General features: G+C 45.8%; 1 protein-coding gene across 2 annotated transcripts in view; it reads right to left on the reverse strand.

Moving 5' to 3' along the window:
* SLC25A21 (solute carrier family 25 member 21) overlaps positions 1-17,633 on the reverse strand; it is a 338,712-nt gene that overhangs the window by 99,949 nt on the left and 221,130 nt on the right. For both annotated transcript variants that reach the window (XM_029079168.2, XM_007662483.3), the window contains exon 3: positions 15,429-15,512. In XM_029079168.2, the coding sequence (XP_028935001.1) occupies positions 15,429-15,512 (84 nt within the window). The remainder of the gene's footprint in view (positions 1-15,428; positions 15,513-17,633) is intronic.

Raw genomic sequence — 17,633 nt, forward strand, 5'->3', positions numbered from 1 at the left:
AGCCACCACCACCTCATAGGCACATTTCCTAGCCTGAAGACAGTTGACAAGTTACCCTCAGCCTTTTCTTCTCCCGGAGAAACAGTTCCAATTTATTCATTGCCCCCAAGAATTCATTGTCCCTTTCCTTTCGTCGCTTTTGTGGCTGTACCATAGTTAGCCAATGGGAAAACAGTAATAATGATGATAATAATAATAATAACAATAATAATAATGATAGTACTTAAGTGCTCACTATTTGCCAAAAAGTTCTCTAACTGCTAGGGTAGATACAAGTTAATCAGGTTGGACAAAGTCCCTGTCCCACATGGGACACACACTCTTATCCCCATTTTACAGATGAGGTAACTGAGGCACAGAGAAGTGAAGTGACTTGCCCAAGGTCACACAGCAGACACGTGGAGGAGCTGGGATTAGACTCCCAAGCCTGTGCTCTATCCACTAAGCCGTGCTGCTTCTGCCATCAATCCATCAATCAATCCATCAGTCGTATTTATTGAGCACTTAATGTCCTAAGCGCCTGGGAGATTTCAGAATAACAGAGTGGGCAGACACGCCCCCTGACCACAAGGATTTTACAGTCTAGAGGGGTGACAGATATTAAAATAAATAAAAATATGGATATGCACATAGGTTCTGGGAGGCTGAGGGTGGGGTGAATAAAGGTGCAAATCTAAGTGCAAGGGTGACTCAGAGGGAGTGGGAGGAAAGGAAATGGGGGCTTGAGGAAATGGGGAAGGCCTCTATAGCATCCTGCTTGAAATGGGTTTGGAAGGCAAATGGAATTGTTTAGCATGACACAGCTCAGGAGATGGGTCAACTGCTGAAGGTAGCAAGGAGCCTGCAGTTAGTTCAGTTGTTGACAACTGCCAATGTGTGTGCCAGGAGGAGGCCACAATGTCATTCGGATCAGCACCTCTGCGTCTGGCGTCACTGGGAGGCTGAGGCCAATTCTCCGATGGGAGCGGAACTTCTGTACCAATGGGCCTCGGCTCAGTGCTTCGTAGAGTGTAATAAAGTCAATAAACCCAATCCCTGCCCTCAAGAAGCTTTCAATCTTGGGGAACATAGTTTACAATCTGCACTTGGTCTCATAACAAGCGAAGCGAGTCTTCAGCGTTGTTGTACGTCCTGACCAAGAATCAGCAGGAATTCTGAACAGCAGAACTCGGGAAGTGAAGAACAGTAGGTGGGATTCTTTAGCTTCTCTGACCTGACAGTGCCTGTTTTATTTACCTTCAGAATTTAGCTGCAAGACTCACCCAAAGGAAGGAGATCTTGAGAGAAACGTTGATCAAAATCCCATTTTAAGCCCCTTCGCTGCACGCTTTAACCGGCAATTATGCCTCGAGGTACAACCGGCCGGCCGGGGTCAATTTAATTAACCCAAATAACAAACGGAGAAACCACTCAATCAATCAGGGGCAGGATTTCCTTCTGGGTCAATTGTGCCCAACACGGTGGAAGCAAGTGTGTGTGGGTGAGGTGGGTTGGGGGAGGAGAGATTCTGGTTGGAGTGCAGAGCTGTAGAATGACCCTTCCTGACCTAGGGGATTGTTTCTGAGTGGGCTTGTCTCCGCCTTGCTGAGCCTCCCTTCCTAAATTATGCCAGTCTGGTCTGCCCAGCCCAGGGGAGGGTCACTACCATTCAGGGACAGGCGGTCTGGCCTGATGGAGGACAGCCCCGGGGCTGGGGCGTGACGTGGCTTAGTGGATAGAACGCAGACCTGGGAGTCAGAAGAACCTCGGTTCTAATCCTGGCTCCACCACGGGTCCGCTGCATGACTTTGGGCTCGTCACTTCCCTTCTCTGGGCCTCAGTTACCTCATCTGAAAAATGGGGAGTAAGAATGTGAGCCCCACAGGGGACGGGGACTTTGTCCAATCTGATTACTTTGTTTCTACCCCAGTGCTTAGAGTGATGCCTGGCATATTGTAAGCGCTTAACAAATGTCATTTAAAAAAAATGAAAACTGATGATTACAAGATTAAGCTCTCCTTACCTGACAAAACTCAGCTCCTTGGGTCACATCTGTCATAAAATACACTGCCTGCCAGGAATACTTTCCAAGAAAGAAGAACAAGTCTGTTTTCAGAACTTTCCAAGTCCTTATTCAAATGAAAGGCCAAGTCTCCAATAGTAAATGTATTATTATTATATTAGTATTGCCCTTGCTATGTGCCAAGCACTGTTCCGAGCACTGGGGTAGATAAAAGTTAACCATGCTGGGCACAGTCTTTGTCCCATATGGGGTTCACAGTCTAAGTAAGAGGGAATACAGGGACTGAACCTTTTTGTTACAGATAAAGGAACTGAGGCACAGAGAAGCTAAGTGACTTGTTACACATCAGACACTTGGCAGAAGCAGGATTAGAACCCAGGTCATCTGACTCCCAGGCCTGTGCTCTTTCCACTAGGCCATGCTGCTTCCACAAACTTACCATTTTAGTGAGAATAGCAAGCTCCCCTACCACTCTACAGCTTGAAACCTGCTAAATTCTCTTTCATTTTCTTCCCCTGAGAAGTAAGGGTAGACGTAAGGATACTTACTTAAAGGTAAGTAGGAAATAAGCATGACCCCCACCCTTTGCCAACAAACGGTAGCCTTGGAAAACCTTGGCACAAGATCCAACAGATCGACATTTTCTAGCATTTTGGGTGCAAAGGTTTCGACAGGACAGCCCAGAGCCACTGATTCACTTCTGTGAGGCATTCTCTTTTGAAATGGTATTTGTTAAATGCTTACTAGGTGCCAGGCACTCTATTAAGCTCTGGGGTAGTTACAAGGGAATCAGATTGTTCTGAGTGCTGGGGTCCACGCAAGGTAATCAGGTTGGGGCTCACAGTCCACATTTTACAGACGAGGTAACTGACACGTAGAGAAGTTAAGTGACTTCCACGAGGTCACATAGGTGAGTGGCGGAGCAGGCATCAGAACCCAGGTCTTTCTGACTTCTGGGCCCGAGTTCTTTCCACTAGCCCATGCCATTTCTCAACATTCCATAGGTTTAGTGTTTAAGCGCCCAGAAATGGCCCTATAGGATCGAGACAAGTTTCTTTTCTTCCACTTACTGTCAAATCCACATGAAAGCATGATGATATTTTGGAGTGGAAAGGAAAGAAGAGGAAAAGAAGAATGAAAGGAACGGTGCTAACAAAAATCTGTTGGAAATGTTTTTTATATGGTTGATTCCAACTTTTATTTGCAGGGCCTGAGAAGGATGAAAAGGTTTCAGTGAATCTTGTCTAAACATTTGCCCCAGTAAACATTAGACGATTTTTATGTTAGCTATAAAGCTGTCAGTCCTCAATAAACAGATATTCTCCTCGTGGTTTTACTTCTGCTGTCAAGAACTGTCAATAGGCGAACTGGCTCTTGAATGAAAACAAACACAAAAAAGTCCAAATGTAAAATGGAATCACAGAGTGGTGGAATAGAGAGCTATTCAGTGTGGAATTGACTCTTAAAGCAGTCTGAGCCCCTTTGGGGTGATGGTGATTAGAAGATTACAATATCCTGAGACAAAGTCCCGGATTTCACACTCCTTCACGGAAACCTAGTGACCTTTACTGTTGGGCTAGCAGAGCCTGGCTTTTAGTGTCTCTCCATTAAACTTTATGTCTCGGGTCGCCATTTTCTCCTAAGAAAAGAGAGAAGTTCAAGGGAGGGTCCTACTTTGAAGATTTGCATTCCCCGTGGGCACGGTTAATTTCTGCCTGGAAGGGTTCCTCAAAGTTTGGATGTTGTTTTTTTTCCTTTCCAGCTACTGTAGTTGACAGGAGTTTACACTCCAGAGGAGCAGATGCTACTTTTGCACATAAGCTGCACCCACAGACTGCTGCAATTTGGAGAAATGCTGTCATTCAACCAATCAGTCATCAATTGTATTTTTTGATTACTATGTTCAGAGCGCTGTACTAAGAACTTGGGAGATACAATACCACAGGATTAGCAGGCACGTCCCCTGCCCCAAACGAACTTACAGTCTAGAGGGACAGACGTTAATATTCGACAAGACGTGAAAGCGCCCAGATCAATCAATCCATCAATGGTGTTTATTGTGCACTTACCCTGTGCAGAACACTGTTCTTAAGCGCTTGGGAGAGTACAGTCCAACTGAGTTGGTAGAGATATTACCTGCCTACAGTGAGCTTTCAGTCTCTCTGGTCTTCACGCTCGGCTATCACCTCGTTCCCCACTCACAAGGGATTTATGGTTTAAAGGGGGAGACGGCATTAATATAATTTCGAGATATGTACATAATCCCAATCTGTGAGAGGAAAGAGAATTGTGTCATTTGGGGCGGCTACTGTGGGTTGACACTCCTGGCCATACCTGGAAGAAATCGAGCACGGATCATGCTGAATCCCCTCTTAGTCACCTTGATGGAAAAATACTGCCATGCTTTCAAGATGGCTTTTGAGCCAACATAAGTAAAGCAGATAGGATCTTCGGTGCAAGTGGCTCCAGGATAAATGTCAGGAACAAAACATGGGACTGTGATTGTCTTGGACAGGTAAATCCATTGACCTGCACTTTGGGCTAAGGTGAGTCCACCTGGCAGTCCACTGAAGTTTGAAGCTGTCTTTCATGAACTCCTTGATGGGCCATGTTACCAGCCTTTGCTCTAACAACAGGTAAGAACAAAGCTGCAATATGATCAATAATATTTGTTGAGAGCTTGCTCTGTGCAGACAGACACATACATACATGCATGCCCAAATAGGTGAACTTCACTGTAGGTGCTGTCTTCTTCAAATATGATGGACTGTATGGCTTGGTGGATAGAACACGGGTCTAGGAATCAGAGGACCCTGGTTCTAATCGCAGCTCCGCCACTTGTCTGCTGGGTGACCTTGGGCAAGTCACTTCACTTCTCTGAACCTCAGTTCCCTCATCTGTAAAATGGGGATTGAGGCTGTGAGTCCCAGGTGGGGCAGGGACTGTGTTCAACCTGATTAGCTTGCATTTACCCCAGTGCTTAGAAAAGTACGTGACACCTCATAAGGGCTTAACAGATATCATTATTATCATTACCACCATTATCAACTATATATGCCCTGTACTCTCTGCTTAGCTGGAAGTACACTAAGCAGAAATGATCCCTAATCTTGAGGAACAGCAAATCTAGCAGATTCCTACCCTGGATCCATTGCTTGGCAATTTCTGGATCAATATAATAAACTTTGCAGAGTGGCTACAATGGTACAACAGGGGTTTGGCCAATCTGACAGGGTCCAGTCCTCCTATAATGTGGGCGTTGTGTTCTAGCAAAAGCTTCTCTTGGAAAAAACTCATTTTAGAGTATCTACGTGTCCGAGGCCAGGCTCACGTGCATGAACTGATTTTTCCAACATCAGTCAATCAGTGGTATTTATTGAGAGCTTCTTATGTGCAGAATACTGTGTTGAGCACTTGGGAGAGTACAATATAACAGAATTAGCCAACACGTTCCCTACGTATTATCATTATTATAATTCAGTCGACGGAGTCCCAGCAAATCGGGGTCGCCTTGTCGGGAAAGTCTTCCCAATTTCCCTGGCGGTGTGCCAGCTGAGGGTGTGAGGTAAAAACACTCATATGGCAGAATTAGGGATGCAGCGGGCTACTTTAGATTTCTGTAGACCTAATTCAGTTGTAGGTGCTGTGTGCAAACCCAAGGATAATCCCTCATTCCAAGAAGAAAGGGGAGATAGCCGAGCATGGAAAACAGAGACTGTAAGCTCTCGCTGTAGGCAGGGAATGTGTCCACCAACGCTACTGTACTGGACTCTCCCAAGCACTTAGAACAAGTGCTCTGCATCCAGCAAGCGTTCAATCAAGATCATTGATGGGTTGGTTCCACACTGCAGGCTAAATCCTTGTCAGAACACACTTCGGACTGTAGGCCTCTAAGGAAATAGGGACAGTGTGCCTCTGGTGCGAAGGTGGACACTTTGTGGACAATCTTGGATTGGGTGATGACGAGGCTCCCAGATACCTTGGGGTCATAGATTCCTACTGCTCAGGCTGATAGCTGGTGTACCCATGGGCCTTGAGAGTTTCAGTCATATACAATCATGTGGAAACAATTAAAGTCGTTACATGATGAGGGTCCATCAAGGCACTGTACAAATCACATTCTGGGGTCCTTTCTCTCCTTCTTTGCCTCCTTTTAATTTACCTAGCGGTTTGTACTTGCCATGTTAGGATTCAGAAATGGAAAAGAAAATGGAAGAAAAACCTAGCAAAATTCACACTGTTCTTGTCAAAAGTTTCCCCTCCACTCCCTTCCTTTGGAAAGGGACCATTTTTCCAAAGCAAAACACCTTGTTTTCAACGCTTAAAAGAGACTCAAGAGCTTGGTTCCCTTTGACTACATTTTCCTGGGATTTCTCCGTAGCCAGACAGGGAAAATTATGAGCATGATATTCATCAGCAGCAGAAAGGAAAACAGTCACATTCTACTGGCATCTGGTCTAGTTTTGGTGACCACATATTTCAACATACATTTCAAATATAAGCATGGTGGGATACCCACGGGCTTCACCCCCTCTGACATCTTTACCCAGGGAAGTTCGGCTGAATGCGTTCTCAGTTGTTTAGTGAGGTTCTGCTGAATATTACCCAATTTTCCAGTTGAGTACGCCTAAAGGCACCAGCGGGTCAAGAATCTGGGTGAAGTTCACGCAGGGAGTCAGAGGCTCAGCACAAACCCACAGTCCCTAATTCTCCATTCCTGTGTTTTGCTCTAACCATGAGCTCTTTCGTCTGCATCCTCATCATATAAAGGGGTGATGCAACTCATCGAATCCAGTCTGGGCTTCGAGGCCAGAGCCGTGTCCTCGGGCGACTCATTTAACCTCTCTTGGCCTCTGCTTTTCCATCTAGAAAATGGGTCTAATATCTGCCCTATCTGCCTGCTTAGTAATGTGGAAAAGATTAATGATATAATAGAATCTAAAAATTTTTAGGCCTAAGGGAATAGAAGAACTTGGGAACGTACTTGAGCATAGGACCACACCAAGCAGACAGACTCCCTCCCAGATCTGTTCCGGAACTGGATTCCTTTGGCATACACCAGCCATCCTGGGCAAAGCCCTCCAATGTGGCTGGCCTCCAAAGGACCCCAGGTGGGGCTTGAAGGTGGGGGGAGAATCCACCATGCCCTTGGAGGCTAGCAGTATGGATGCCAAGGCAGACAGGCTGGTGAAGCCATCTGAGGCAGACTCACCCAATCTGCCTTTCCCTTTGCCAGGGAGACTGGCAGGACACTAACTACAACTTATAATAATCATAATTTAATGATTATGGTATTTGTTAAGTACTTACTATGTGTTGAACACTGTTCTAAGGGCTGGGTAGATGCAAGGTAACCAGGTTGGACACAGTCCCTATCCCCCATGGGGGTCACACGCTAAATCCCCGATTTCCAGATGAGGTAACTGAGGCCCAGAGAAATTAAGTGACTTGCCCAAGGTCACAGAACAGACATGTGGCAGGGCTGGGATTAGAACCCAGCTCCTTCTGATTCCCGGGCCTGTGCTCTATCCACTAACTTTACCAAGTCACGCTGCTATTCAAACCAGAAACTCCTTGTTGCTTCTGAAGCAAAGAATTTTAATTCACAACCAGATATGGTAACTTAGTTGTTCCTTCGCCTGTTCCTCTCAGAGACAAGGAGGCAAAGGTTTCCTGGAGTAATGATCGTTTTGCCAACTCATCATCATCAGAGGTATTTACTGAACGCTTACTGTATATGGAGCACCGTACTAAGCACTTGGAGGAGTACAACATAACAGAGTTGGTAGACACATTCCCTGCCCACAACGAGCTTGTGGTCCCATTCTTAAAGTGGACACAGAGCATGGCTCTCTCCAAATGTTTCTGCTCAGTGGGAGAAGAAGAGTCTCAGAGACTTTTCAAGGGGCCATTGTCCAGTGTCTGGGTCAGTGTCCATCTCCTGCTGGATGGTCAGTCAATCATATTTATTAAGCACTTACTTTGTGCAGAGCACTGTACTAAGCGTTTGGGAGAGTGCAATATAACAACAAACAGACACATTTCCTGCCCATAATGAGCTTACCGTCTAGAGGGAGAGACAGTCTAAAAACAAATAAATTACAGATGTAGATAGTCATTAGTAGAAGTAAATAAATTACAGATATAATAAATAAATTACAGGTGGCCTTGGGGGCAGCTTCAGGCAAGACTGACAGGATGACTGTGGTCCAGGGAGGCATGGGATGCCAGAGCAGAGGGCCAGAGCCATGGCTCTCTGCCACCTGCTCGCAGCGAGTATATCTGACTTGATTAGCTTGCAATCTACCCCGGCATAATATATAATTATATAGTTACATCATTATTCTTCTTCTTATTATGTTTGTTAAGCCTTATGTGTCAAGCACTGTTTAAAGGGCTATGGTAGGTAAAAGCTAATCAGGTCGGACATAGTCGCTGTCAGACATGGGGCTCACAGCTTAAGTAGTAGAGAGACTGGGTATTGAATTCCCATTGGAGAGCTGAGGAAAACGAGGCACAGAGAAGTGAAGTGACTTGCCCAAGGTCACGCAGCAGGCAAGTGGTGGAGCTGGAACTAGAACCCAGGTCCTCCGATTCCCAGGCCTGGGCTCTTTCCGCTAGGCAACGCTGCTTCCCAAATGACAGACACTTGCTACGACTCCAGCTCTGGTCCCCCGGGCCCAGAGAAAAATATAAGAAAGGTTTGGGAAGAATTCCAGCCAGACTCTAGACCTCTTATGATTAGCTACAGCATTTTTAAGCACTTAGTATGTTAAGCGCTGGGGTAGATACAAGATAATCAGATCGCACACATTCCCCGTCTCACATGGAGATCACAGTCTAGGAGGGAGGGAGAACAGGTATCTCTTATCCCCATTTTACAGGTGAAGAAACTGAGGCACAGAGCAGATCAAGTCAGCGCTGGAATTAGAAACCAGGTCTTCTGAGTCGAGCAGCAAGCTGCTTCCGCCAAGTCACACTGCCTTGATTCCCTGACACCGACACCCACTATTAGTGGTCCATAAAACACCAGGCGTTTCTGCTCCGCTCTGGAGTTAGGTACCAAAATAAAAGGAGGTTTGACTCTTTGCGGGGAGAGCTAGACTGGCTTCATTTTCTGTTTTTGTCTCAAAGGCCCCCTTCCTTCTTCATGTCTGACAGTCCGCTACACTCCCGATCTTCGAAGTCCTTCTAAAAAAAATCACAACTCCTCCAGGAGGCCTTCCCTGATTAATCTCTCATCTCCCCACCATTACCGCGTTAGCCTTGCCGCGTCAACTAGGCACTTGGACGCTCACCTCCTAAACACTTAGATGCTCACTCTACCCCCTTCCCACATCCAACCCTATATTTATGCTTGGTTATTCCCCCTACCTGTAATTTATTTTAACATTTCTCTCGCCTGCTGGATTATAAACTCCTTGAGGGCAGGGATAGTGCCCTCCAATGCTATGATAATAATAATAATATTAATTGTGGTATCTGTTAAGCGGTTACTATGCATCAAGCACTGTTCTAAGCAATGGGGGAGATACAAGCTAATCAGGTTGGACACAGTCCCTGTCTCACATGGGGCTCACAGTCTCAACCCCCATTTTATAGACGAGGTAACTGAGGCACAGAGAAGTGAAGTGAGTTGCCCCCAGTCACACAGCAGACCACAAGCGCTCAATAAATACCACTGGTTGATGAGAGAGAGTGGGTCTTCCTGGAGGTCGGCTTTGTGCTGGTTCTGCCACTCCTCTGCTGCGAATGGCTCTGACAAGATGTCTGAGCTTTCTGCCCACCTGGGTTGGGATGCTGGCATTGTAAATTAAGCTCCCTAAGGGCCTATAAGGGAGGCCACCCAAAGCCAAGCGGGAATCCAGAATGCAAACTCTTGCTGAGCATTGTGCGCCCAATTCAGGGCGATTGGCTGATCCAGGGCTGGACGCAAAACTGGAAATGGCAGTCTTCTTTCAGTGGCTTGAGAAAACACAGCTCTGAGTCAACACCATTTCTCACACCTGCCTCAGTCAGGCTCTAACAGCAGAAACCAATAGTAATTAGTCAGGGAGTGCAGGGAATAAGTGACCAGGTCAGCCGGGATTATTTCTACAAGGTTTTAAAGGTGATTAACTGCCTTGGACAAAAGGCCTATAGATTCTGGTGTGGTGGCCTAGAGGAGAGAGCATGGGCTTGGGAGTCAGGAGTCCTGGGTTTTAATGCCAGCTCTGTCAATGGGCTGCTGCCTGGCTTTGGGCAGATCATTTCACCTCTCTGAACCTCAGTTTCCTCGTCTGAAAAATGGGGATAAGGTACTCACACTCTCCCTACCTCTTAGATGGTAAGTCCTGCGAGGGACAGGGAGAGTGTCCAAATGTAATACGATGATCTTGTCTTTCAGTGCTTAGTGCGGTGCTTGGCACCTAGTGTATGCTAAATAAGTCCCATCGGTGATATTGGCTGGATTAACAATGTGAGCCAACAGGAGGGCTGTCTAGTGGGACAGGACACACTTCTGGTGGCTTCTGAGAGAGACGCCCAAAATGCTGGAGCTATGGGGACAGTCAAAATAACCTCCACTGATCTCTTGTTCCAGGGTCCAAACCCCCTGATGTTGAAGAAGCTCTTCTTATAATCAACTGAAACCTCTCCCGCCTTAATTTCAGTTCGTTTCCTCTTGTCCAGCCCTCTGTGATATGGAGAAGACTGGATCAGTAAGTATCCTTTCCAGAAAACAAAAACCAAAAACCTATATAGACTCAAAGAGATACCAAATTGTCCATCAGTCTTCTCTTTTGTTGTTCAGGTGGAATGCTCCTTTAATGGTCTTTCATTAGACCCATTTTTGACTCCTTTAATCACATTTGTTGGTCGTCTCCGTGCCTCTCTAGTTTCTCCTCACCCTGTTCTAATCCTGTTCCATCTGAGACGCTTTCCATCGTTAAAGGGGATCGACTCCTTTCCATGTCTCTTAAAATACACCAGTTCCATGTTGGCTTTTTTAATGATAGCATTTATTTGGCCTACTTATATTCAATGTGCAGTCATTTTATACCTAGCCAATCTTTCTAGGTGGTCTGACTCCCAGGCCTGTGCTCTTTCCAGCTTAGTCTAGCTACTATACTCAGTTTTCCTTGTTGAAGTCCACATTTCCGGGTCACTTTCTTTTTCTATTAAGCGCTTGCTATGTAGCAGGCACTGTACTAAGCGCTGGGGTGGATACCAGCAAATCAGGTTGGATACAGTCCCTTTTCCCAAGTGGAGCTCACAAGTCTCAATCCCCATTTTACAGATGAGGTAACAGGCACAGAGAGGTTAGCTGATTTGTCCAAGGTCACACAGCAGACAAGTGACGGAGCAGGGATTTGAACCCATGACCTTCTGTCTCTCACGGGGCTCACATTCTAAGTGGGAGGGAGAAAAGGTATCGAATCCCAATTTTACGATGGAGGAAACTGAGGCACAGAGTAACCAAGCAACTGGCCCAAGGTCACATAGTAAGCAGCTGGCAGGGCAGGGATTAGAACCCAGATCCTCTGACTCCAAGCCCTCTGCTCTTTCCACTGGGCCGCACTGTTTCTCCTTCACCAATCCCCCACTATGGGAAGGTGAAGCTCACGGAAATTGCTAATGATATTAGCAAAGAGTTGATGCCAACGCTCCTTTCTGCCAAAGGATCAGCTGACCAAATTTGCCCAGTCTTAGGGCCCTCGGAAACTCCAGTGAATGGAGCTTTCCAAATGCTGAGGTGCTGGATCACAAAGCTCTTACTTATCTTGGTGCTCTAAACTCTATCCCTGTCTCCCGAAGGGCTAGTGACACCAACCACAGATGCCAACTTCTCATTTTTAGCGTTGGGGTGAGAAGGGGGCAGGAATTTTAGAGAGGATTAAGACCGGGAGGGGTAAGGTTTCAAAGAGTTAGCAGGCCAGAAAGCCACCATTTTCCAGTTTCCTGACAGGAAATTCTCGGTGTCAAAGACTCTGGATCAGTCAGTCAGCCAATCATATGTATTGAGTGCTTACTGTGTGAAAAGCACTGTAATAAGCTCTAGATGATAAACTCATTGTGGGAGGGGAATGTGTCTACCAACTTCTTTTTTTATAATATTTGTTAAGCGTTTACTATGTGCCAGGCACTGTACTAAGCGCTGGGATACCTTCAAGATTATCAGGTTGGACAAAGTTTTTAATCTCACATGGGGCTTACAGTCTTAATTCCCCACTTGACAGATGAGTTACCTGAGGCACAGAGAAGTGAAGTGATTTGCCCAAGGCCGCACAGCAGACAAGTGGCGGAGCCGGCATTGGAACCCAGGTCCTCTGACTCCCAGGGCTGTGCTTCTTCCACTACGTCACACTGCTCCCGTTACACTGGACCCTCCCAAGCGCTTAGTATGGTGCGCCACAGGCAGTAAGCGTTCGATAAATACCACTGATTGGGATAACCAAGTCCGAGAGTCCAGCTCCACAAATGTAGAATCTGTCATCTCTGTCAGCCCCGGGGAGTGGGCACTTTTGACCCCTCCCAATTTAATAGAAATGGCTACTACTGTTTTTTGACATTTAAAACCACCCCAAAGCACTCGCAACTTTTGCTTCAAAGAATGAGTAATCCTGGTTCTTTAATAAAAGGGGAGATAGGGAGAAACTTAACAGCCTTTTTATATTGATGTAAATTGCTGACTGTTACAATCCTTTACTCCGTAACACCTCTGATGAGCAGTTCATAATCATTAATGCTAAATTCAGAAAAAAGGAGGTGCTTATAAAAACGGTGTCAAAAACAGAGCACAACACACTCTTGCAGTGCATCAGGTCTAGAAGGAGTTACAGAAAATATGTTCATTTGCATAAAAACAATTATAAGTGCATTATGGAAAAAGGCCAGTGTTACCACACAAGGACCACACATACTGAATGTTTGTTGTACTTATTGATATCAAAGCAGAAACACCAAGTTCCTCCAAAAACACATCAAGGACAAGACAAAGGAACTCCCACATCCACATTCGGAGAGCTGGTACAGTTTTAGTCGGCAGCACCGATGCTTTTCTCTCACCAAACGAAAAAGAACTATTTTCACCCTATTACCTTGTTTCCTTTTAATTTAACTGCCTCGGAGGTACGACGTTGTCTCTCCATAGAGCTGGTACAGACAAATGGCACATATGCACAAAGAGGTCTAGATGGAAATGTTGTGCATTGAGTAATAACAGGAAAAGAGCGGAGAGCACTTTGCAGCGTTAACTCCAAAAGTATGACTGCATCAGGTAATAGTACCTTCGGGACCCGCTTTCATTTTCTTCTTCGGAAAATACCCATTTCTGATTACAGATAGCCGATGCCCAGGAACATCAGAATCTGAAAACACCAAGCACTCTTGCAAGTTTTAAAAATGTTAAATCAACAAGATTCTTCAATAGGAAGTTTTTAGCTGGATTAGATTACCATTTAACCATTCATTATTGGAAACGTTCTGCATCTTTCCTCTCCTTTCTCCCTCAGTCCCCCAAATTTTAAAAAAAAACACCCACATTTTAAATGCAGCTCTGAAAAACCATTTCTAAACAAATCTCTAAGTGCCTTGGCATTTCGTGTTTGATAGAGTCTTTGGATAAACAGTGTGTGTGTGTGTGTGTGCTTGGGTTGAAAGTGTGGTACAAAACAGGAGGTTTGCCAAGTTCTTTCTGCTTGCAGTCCGAAAACTCAAAGGGAGCCCTAAACGATTTGCAGAACACGATTTGGTTTTTAGTCTTCCGGTCTTTAACATATCTCTCCTATCATGCCTGAGGCCTGACCTGATTATCTTGCAACTACCCCAGCGTTCAGTACAGTGCTTGGCACATAGTAAGCATTTAACAGATATTATCATAACTAGTATTACTTCTCAAGTGTCGCGACACACCCCTTCACCTCTCCCACCATGGGATCACCTAGCAAAACAACCGGGGATCTTTGCCGCCCTCCCACCACGGTCCCTCTAGACGGTAAACCCGTTGTGGGCAGGGAATGTATCTGTTATATTGTTATATTGTACTCTCCCAAGCACTTAGTACAGTGCTCTACAGGGTAAGTGCTCAATAAATACCACTGACTGACTGACTCTGAGCCCTTGCTCTCATCCTGCAGCTTAAAATTTCTGTTTGGGATCCCAATTTTCCCAGGCCAACCTCAACAGTCAGCTACTCTCAGACATAAAGAAGAGATATGAGCCTTTTCGGTGAAAGGAGCACCCTGCCTGAGAGGATTTCGGGCAGGGAATGTGTTTGTTTATTCTTACACTGCCTTCTCCCAATGCTTAGAGCCCTGCACTAAATAAGCACCCAATAAATTTGATCGGATGGATGAATGACTCTGATAGCAGCACATCAGCCCTCTGGCCAAGATAGCATCTCAGACATTTCCATCCTCCAAGCCTTACTCCTCCATCCTGCTACTCGAGAGTCCTCCGCCACCCTCAAGAGAGTGAAACAGTCTGCAAGGACGAGAGCAGGTAGCGCACCAGCCCTCCAGAATCAAGGCCAGTCTGATCAACCACTGGGTCACAAGGAAGTCATCCAAGGATGTAAATATCTTTGTCTGCCCTGTTGTTTTTGATCACCCAACAAGGATCAAAAGGACTAATGTTCCATCTCCCTACCACTAGCTGGCTAATGGATCAGGAATCATTAGCAGCATTAGATCTTGTACACTGCAAACTCCTTGTGGGCAGGGATAATGTCTCCTGATTCTGTTGTATTGTACTTTCCCAGGTGCTTAGTACAGTGTTCTGCACACAGCGAGTGCTCAATAAATACCACTGATTAAGACGCACATAATCTTGACACATCTATTTTCAACGCACCCCGTGCAGATGCAAAAGTCTCTTTCTGATGCTTTTTACTGGGTCCACTCAGTGGTGATCTTGGCATATTAAACTCGCCAATGGAACTGGTGAAATCGCCCTAACTACTTAGAAGGACCGAGGAAAGAAAATGTTACAAGTAGCAAAACGTCACCAGCATGAAACTTTTCATGCTTGTGCACGCTCCCGAGGTTGGATTCTTTGCAGATAAACTTTAGCCGGGTGAAAGTGGGGAACCAGGAGTAGGCTGCCGGAACTTGGTGACCACCCCAGTCAGCTCCTCCACTGCCAGCGCAAGCCTCTCCTCCCCACCAACACATGTGCTCTGAACCAGGAGGAGATGGTTTTGTCAGCACCTCCGCCGGGGATGTGTAGTAGTTGGGAATTTTTGCTCATCCTGAAATGCATTTTCTGGAGGCTGCTAACCATTCAGTGGAGGGGGGAGCAGGGCCAGAGGGATGGGGGGCTTAGAGGGCAGCTTCCCGCCCCCTCCCCCTCGCGACACCCCTACTGCCAAAACGCTCCACGACACCGGCCCCGTGGCCGTAAGTGTCCGTGAGCCTGCGGCACGTTCCGTGGCCGGAATCGGGCTTACCCTTCGGTACGGAAAATGGTCCGGAAACTGTCGCCGACGCTCTTGTACCTGTTTGGATCTGCTGACCCTCTCTGAATCTGGAACCTGGAAATCAAGAGAGAGACCGAGAAGTTCCAGATTGAACAAAATGTCCTTTTTCACGAGTCATGATAATGACAAATTAGACATGATAAATTATTTATTTGTATTAATGTCTGTCTACCCCTAGAGAGTGTAAGCTCGTCGTGGGCAGAGAAAGTGTCTATCGACTCTAGTGTTCTCTACTTTCCCAAGTGATTAGTACAGTGCACGGCACAGAATGAGTGCTCAATAAATACCCTTGTTGATGATGATGGCATTTATTAAGCACTTACTGTATGCCCAGCACTGAAATAGATACAGGATAATCTTTTAAACGATAGTCTTTTCACTGTCAAAGAACCCTGGTGAATATAGCTTTTTTTTAGATCCCTCTTCTTTCATTGTTTTGTTTTGTTTTTTATGCTATCTTTCATTGTTAGACAGTGGGATACCTACCTCAGGATTGACTATCAACCAAGGAAAGAGCTACTTTTTAACCTGTTTCTCATCAGTCAATCCATTAATCTAGCAATGGTATTTTTTCCGGGTTACCGAGTACAGAACACTGTACTAAGCACTTGGGAAAGAACAGTACAATAGAGTTTGTAGATGGGATCTCTGGCCACAAGGAGTTTACAGTCTCAGTATTCAGATAAGCAGAAATCTCCTTGGAGCATTTATATTTTTTATTTTTGTGAAAACAAAGAAAAGGCTTCTTGTTCTATGTATCTCATTTTCAGGTAGAGTTCAGGATCAGCGACATAGTTTCCCATCTCAATTAGTATTCACCGTTGGAAATTTAACGCAAAAGTGAAATTACAAGGCCGCAAATGAGGCCTGACTTTGATCCTGATGTGGAGCTTTCAAACCGGAGAAGCCTCTCTCCTCAGGCCTGTGCTCCAGAAGCCAGTCTTAACCAACACACCACATTATTCTCTCCTAATGGGGTGGGTGCCAGGTGACCTGACTGACCAGAGGAAAGTTGGGTTCACACGTGACTAGTGTGTGAGGGTCAAGGGTGTGCAAACCTTCACCTCCTGTCCCTCCTTGACAAGCTGTCACTCTCCTGCATAGGGCTACTTTGGGGTCTCTGCCTGTTTATCCATCCATCAAAAAATGGTATTTACTGTACATTCCAAGGGCTTAGTACAGTGCTCTGCTCACAGTAAGTGCTCAATAAATACATTTGAATGAATGAATACTATTACTACTACTACTAATAAATGTAATATTTGTAAAGTGCTTACAATACGCCAGGCACTGTACTAAGTGCCGGCGTGGATACAAGATAATCAGGTTGGACCCAGTCCCTGTCCCACAGAGGGCTCACAGTCTTAATCCCCATTTTACAGATGAAGTAACTGAGGCACAGAGAATTCACTCATTCATTCAATCATACTTCTTGAGCGCTTACTGTGTGCAGAGCTCTGTACTAAGCAGAGGACAATATAACAGTGAACAGACACATTCCTTGCCCACGGTGAGGTAAGTGACTTGCCCTAGGTCACATAGCAGACAAGTGGTGAAGTCGGGATTAGAACCTAGGTCCTTATCACTCCCAGGCTTGGGCTGTAGTCATTAATTCATTCTGCTTTTCCCTGCTGTGGGCTGAGTACTCTACTGTTTGGGAGAGACCAATACAATAGGACCTTATAATCCCTTGCCTTCTCTTCATCTCAGACTGGTGTCTCCCCCTTTGCCTGGCTCAGCTCCTTGGCGGCCCCCTCCCCCGCCTCCTCTGCTCAGAGAGGTTAAGTGACTCGCCTAAGGTCACATATCAATCTAGCGGTAAAGATGGGGACTAGAACCCATGTTTCCCGACTCCCACTCCCATCCTCTTTCCACTGGCTGTGTTGCCGTTCTGACGCCCAAATGTGGAAAACGGTGGCCAGCGAAGAGAAGAGGTAGAATCCAGAACTAAGAGGTCTTCCAAGGACAAACAATGAGAGTTTGAAATGACTGGGAATCAAGTTTAGGTTTACAATGAAACGGAAACTAGGATAGCTTCAGGGTTCACTGCAGCCAGTGTTCACTGGTTGGTTTCCACGAGCACATGCTGATCAGCAATAGAGTGCCTCGGGATATATGCCTCACTGGAGACCTATGCACACTGGAATGCAAAGTACTATAGAAATTCCTATACCT

This window comes from Ornithorhynchus anatinus, chromosome 14, assembly GCF_004115215.2.
Source record: "Ornithorhynchus anatinus isolate Pmale09 chromosome 14, mOrnAna1.pri.v4, whole genome shotgun sequence".
NCBI classification, from domain to species: Eukaryota; Metazoa; Chordata; class Mammalia; order Monotremata; family Ornithorhynchidae; genus Ornithorhynchus; species Ornithorhynchus anatinus.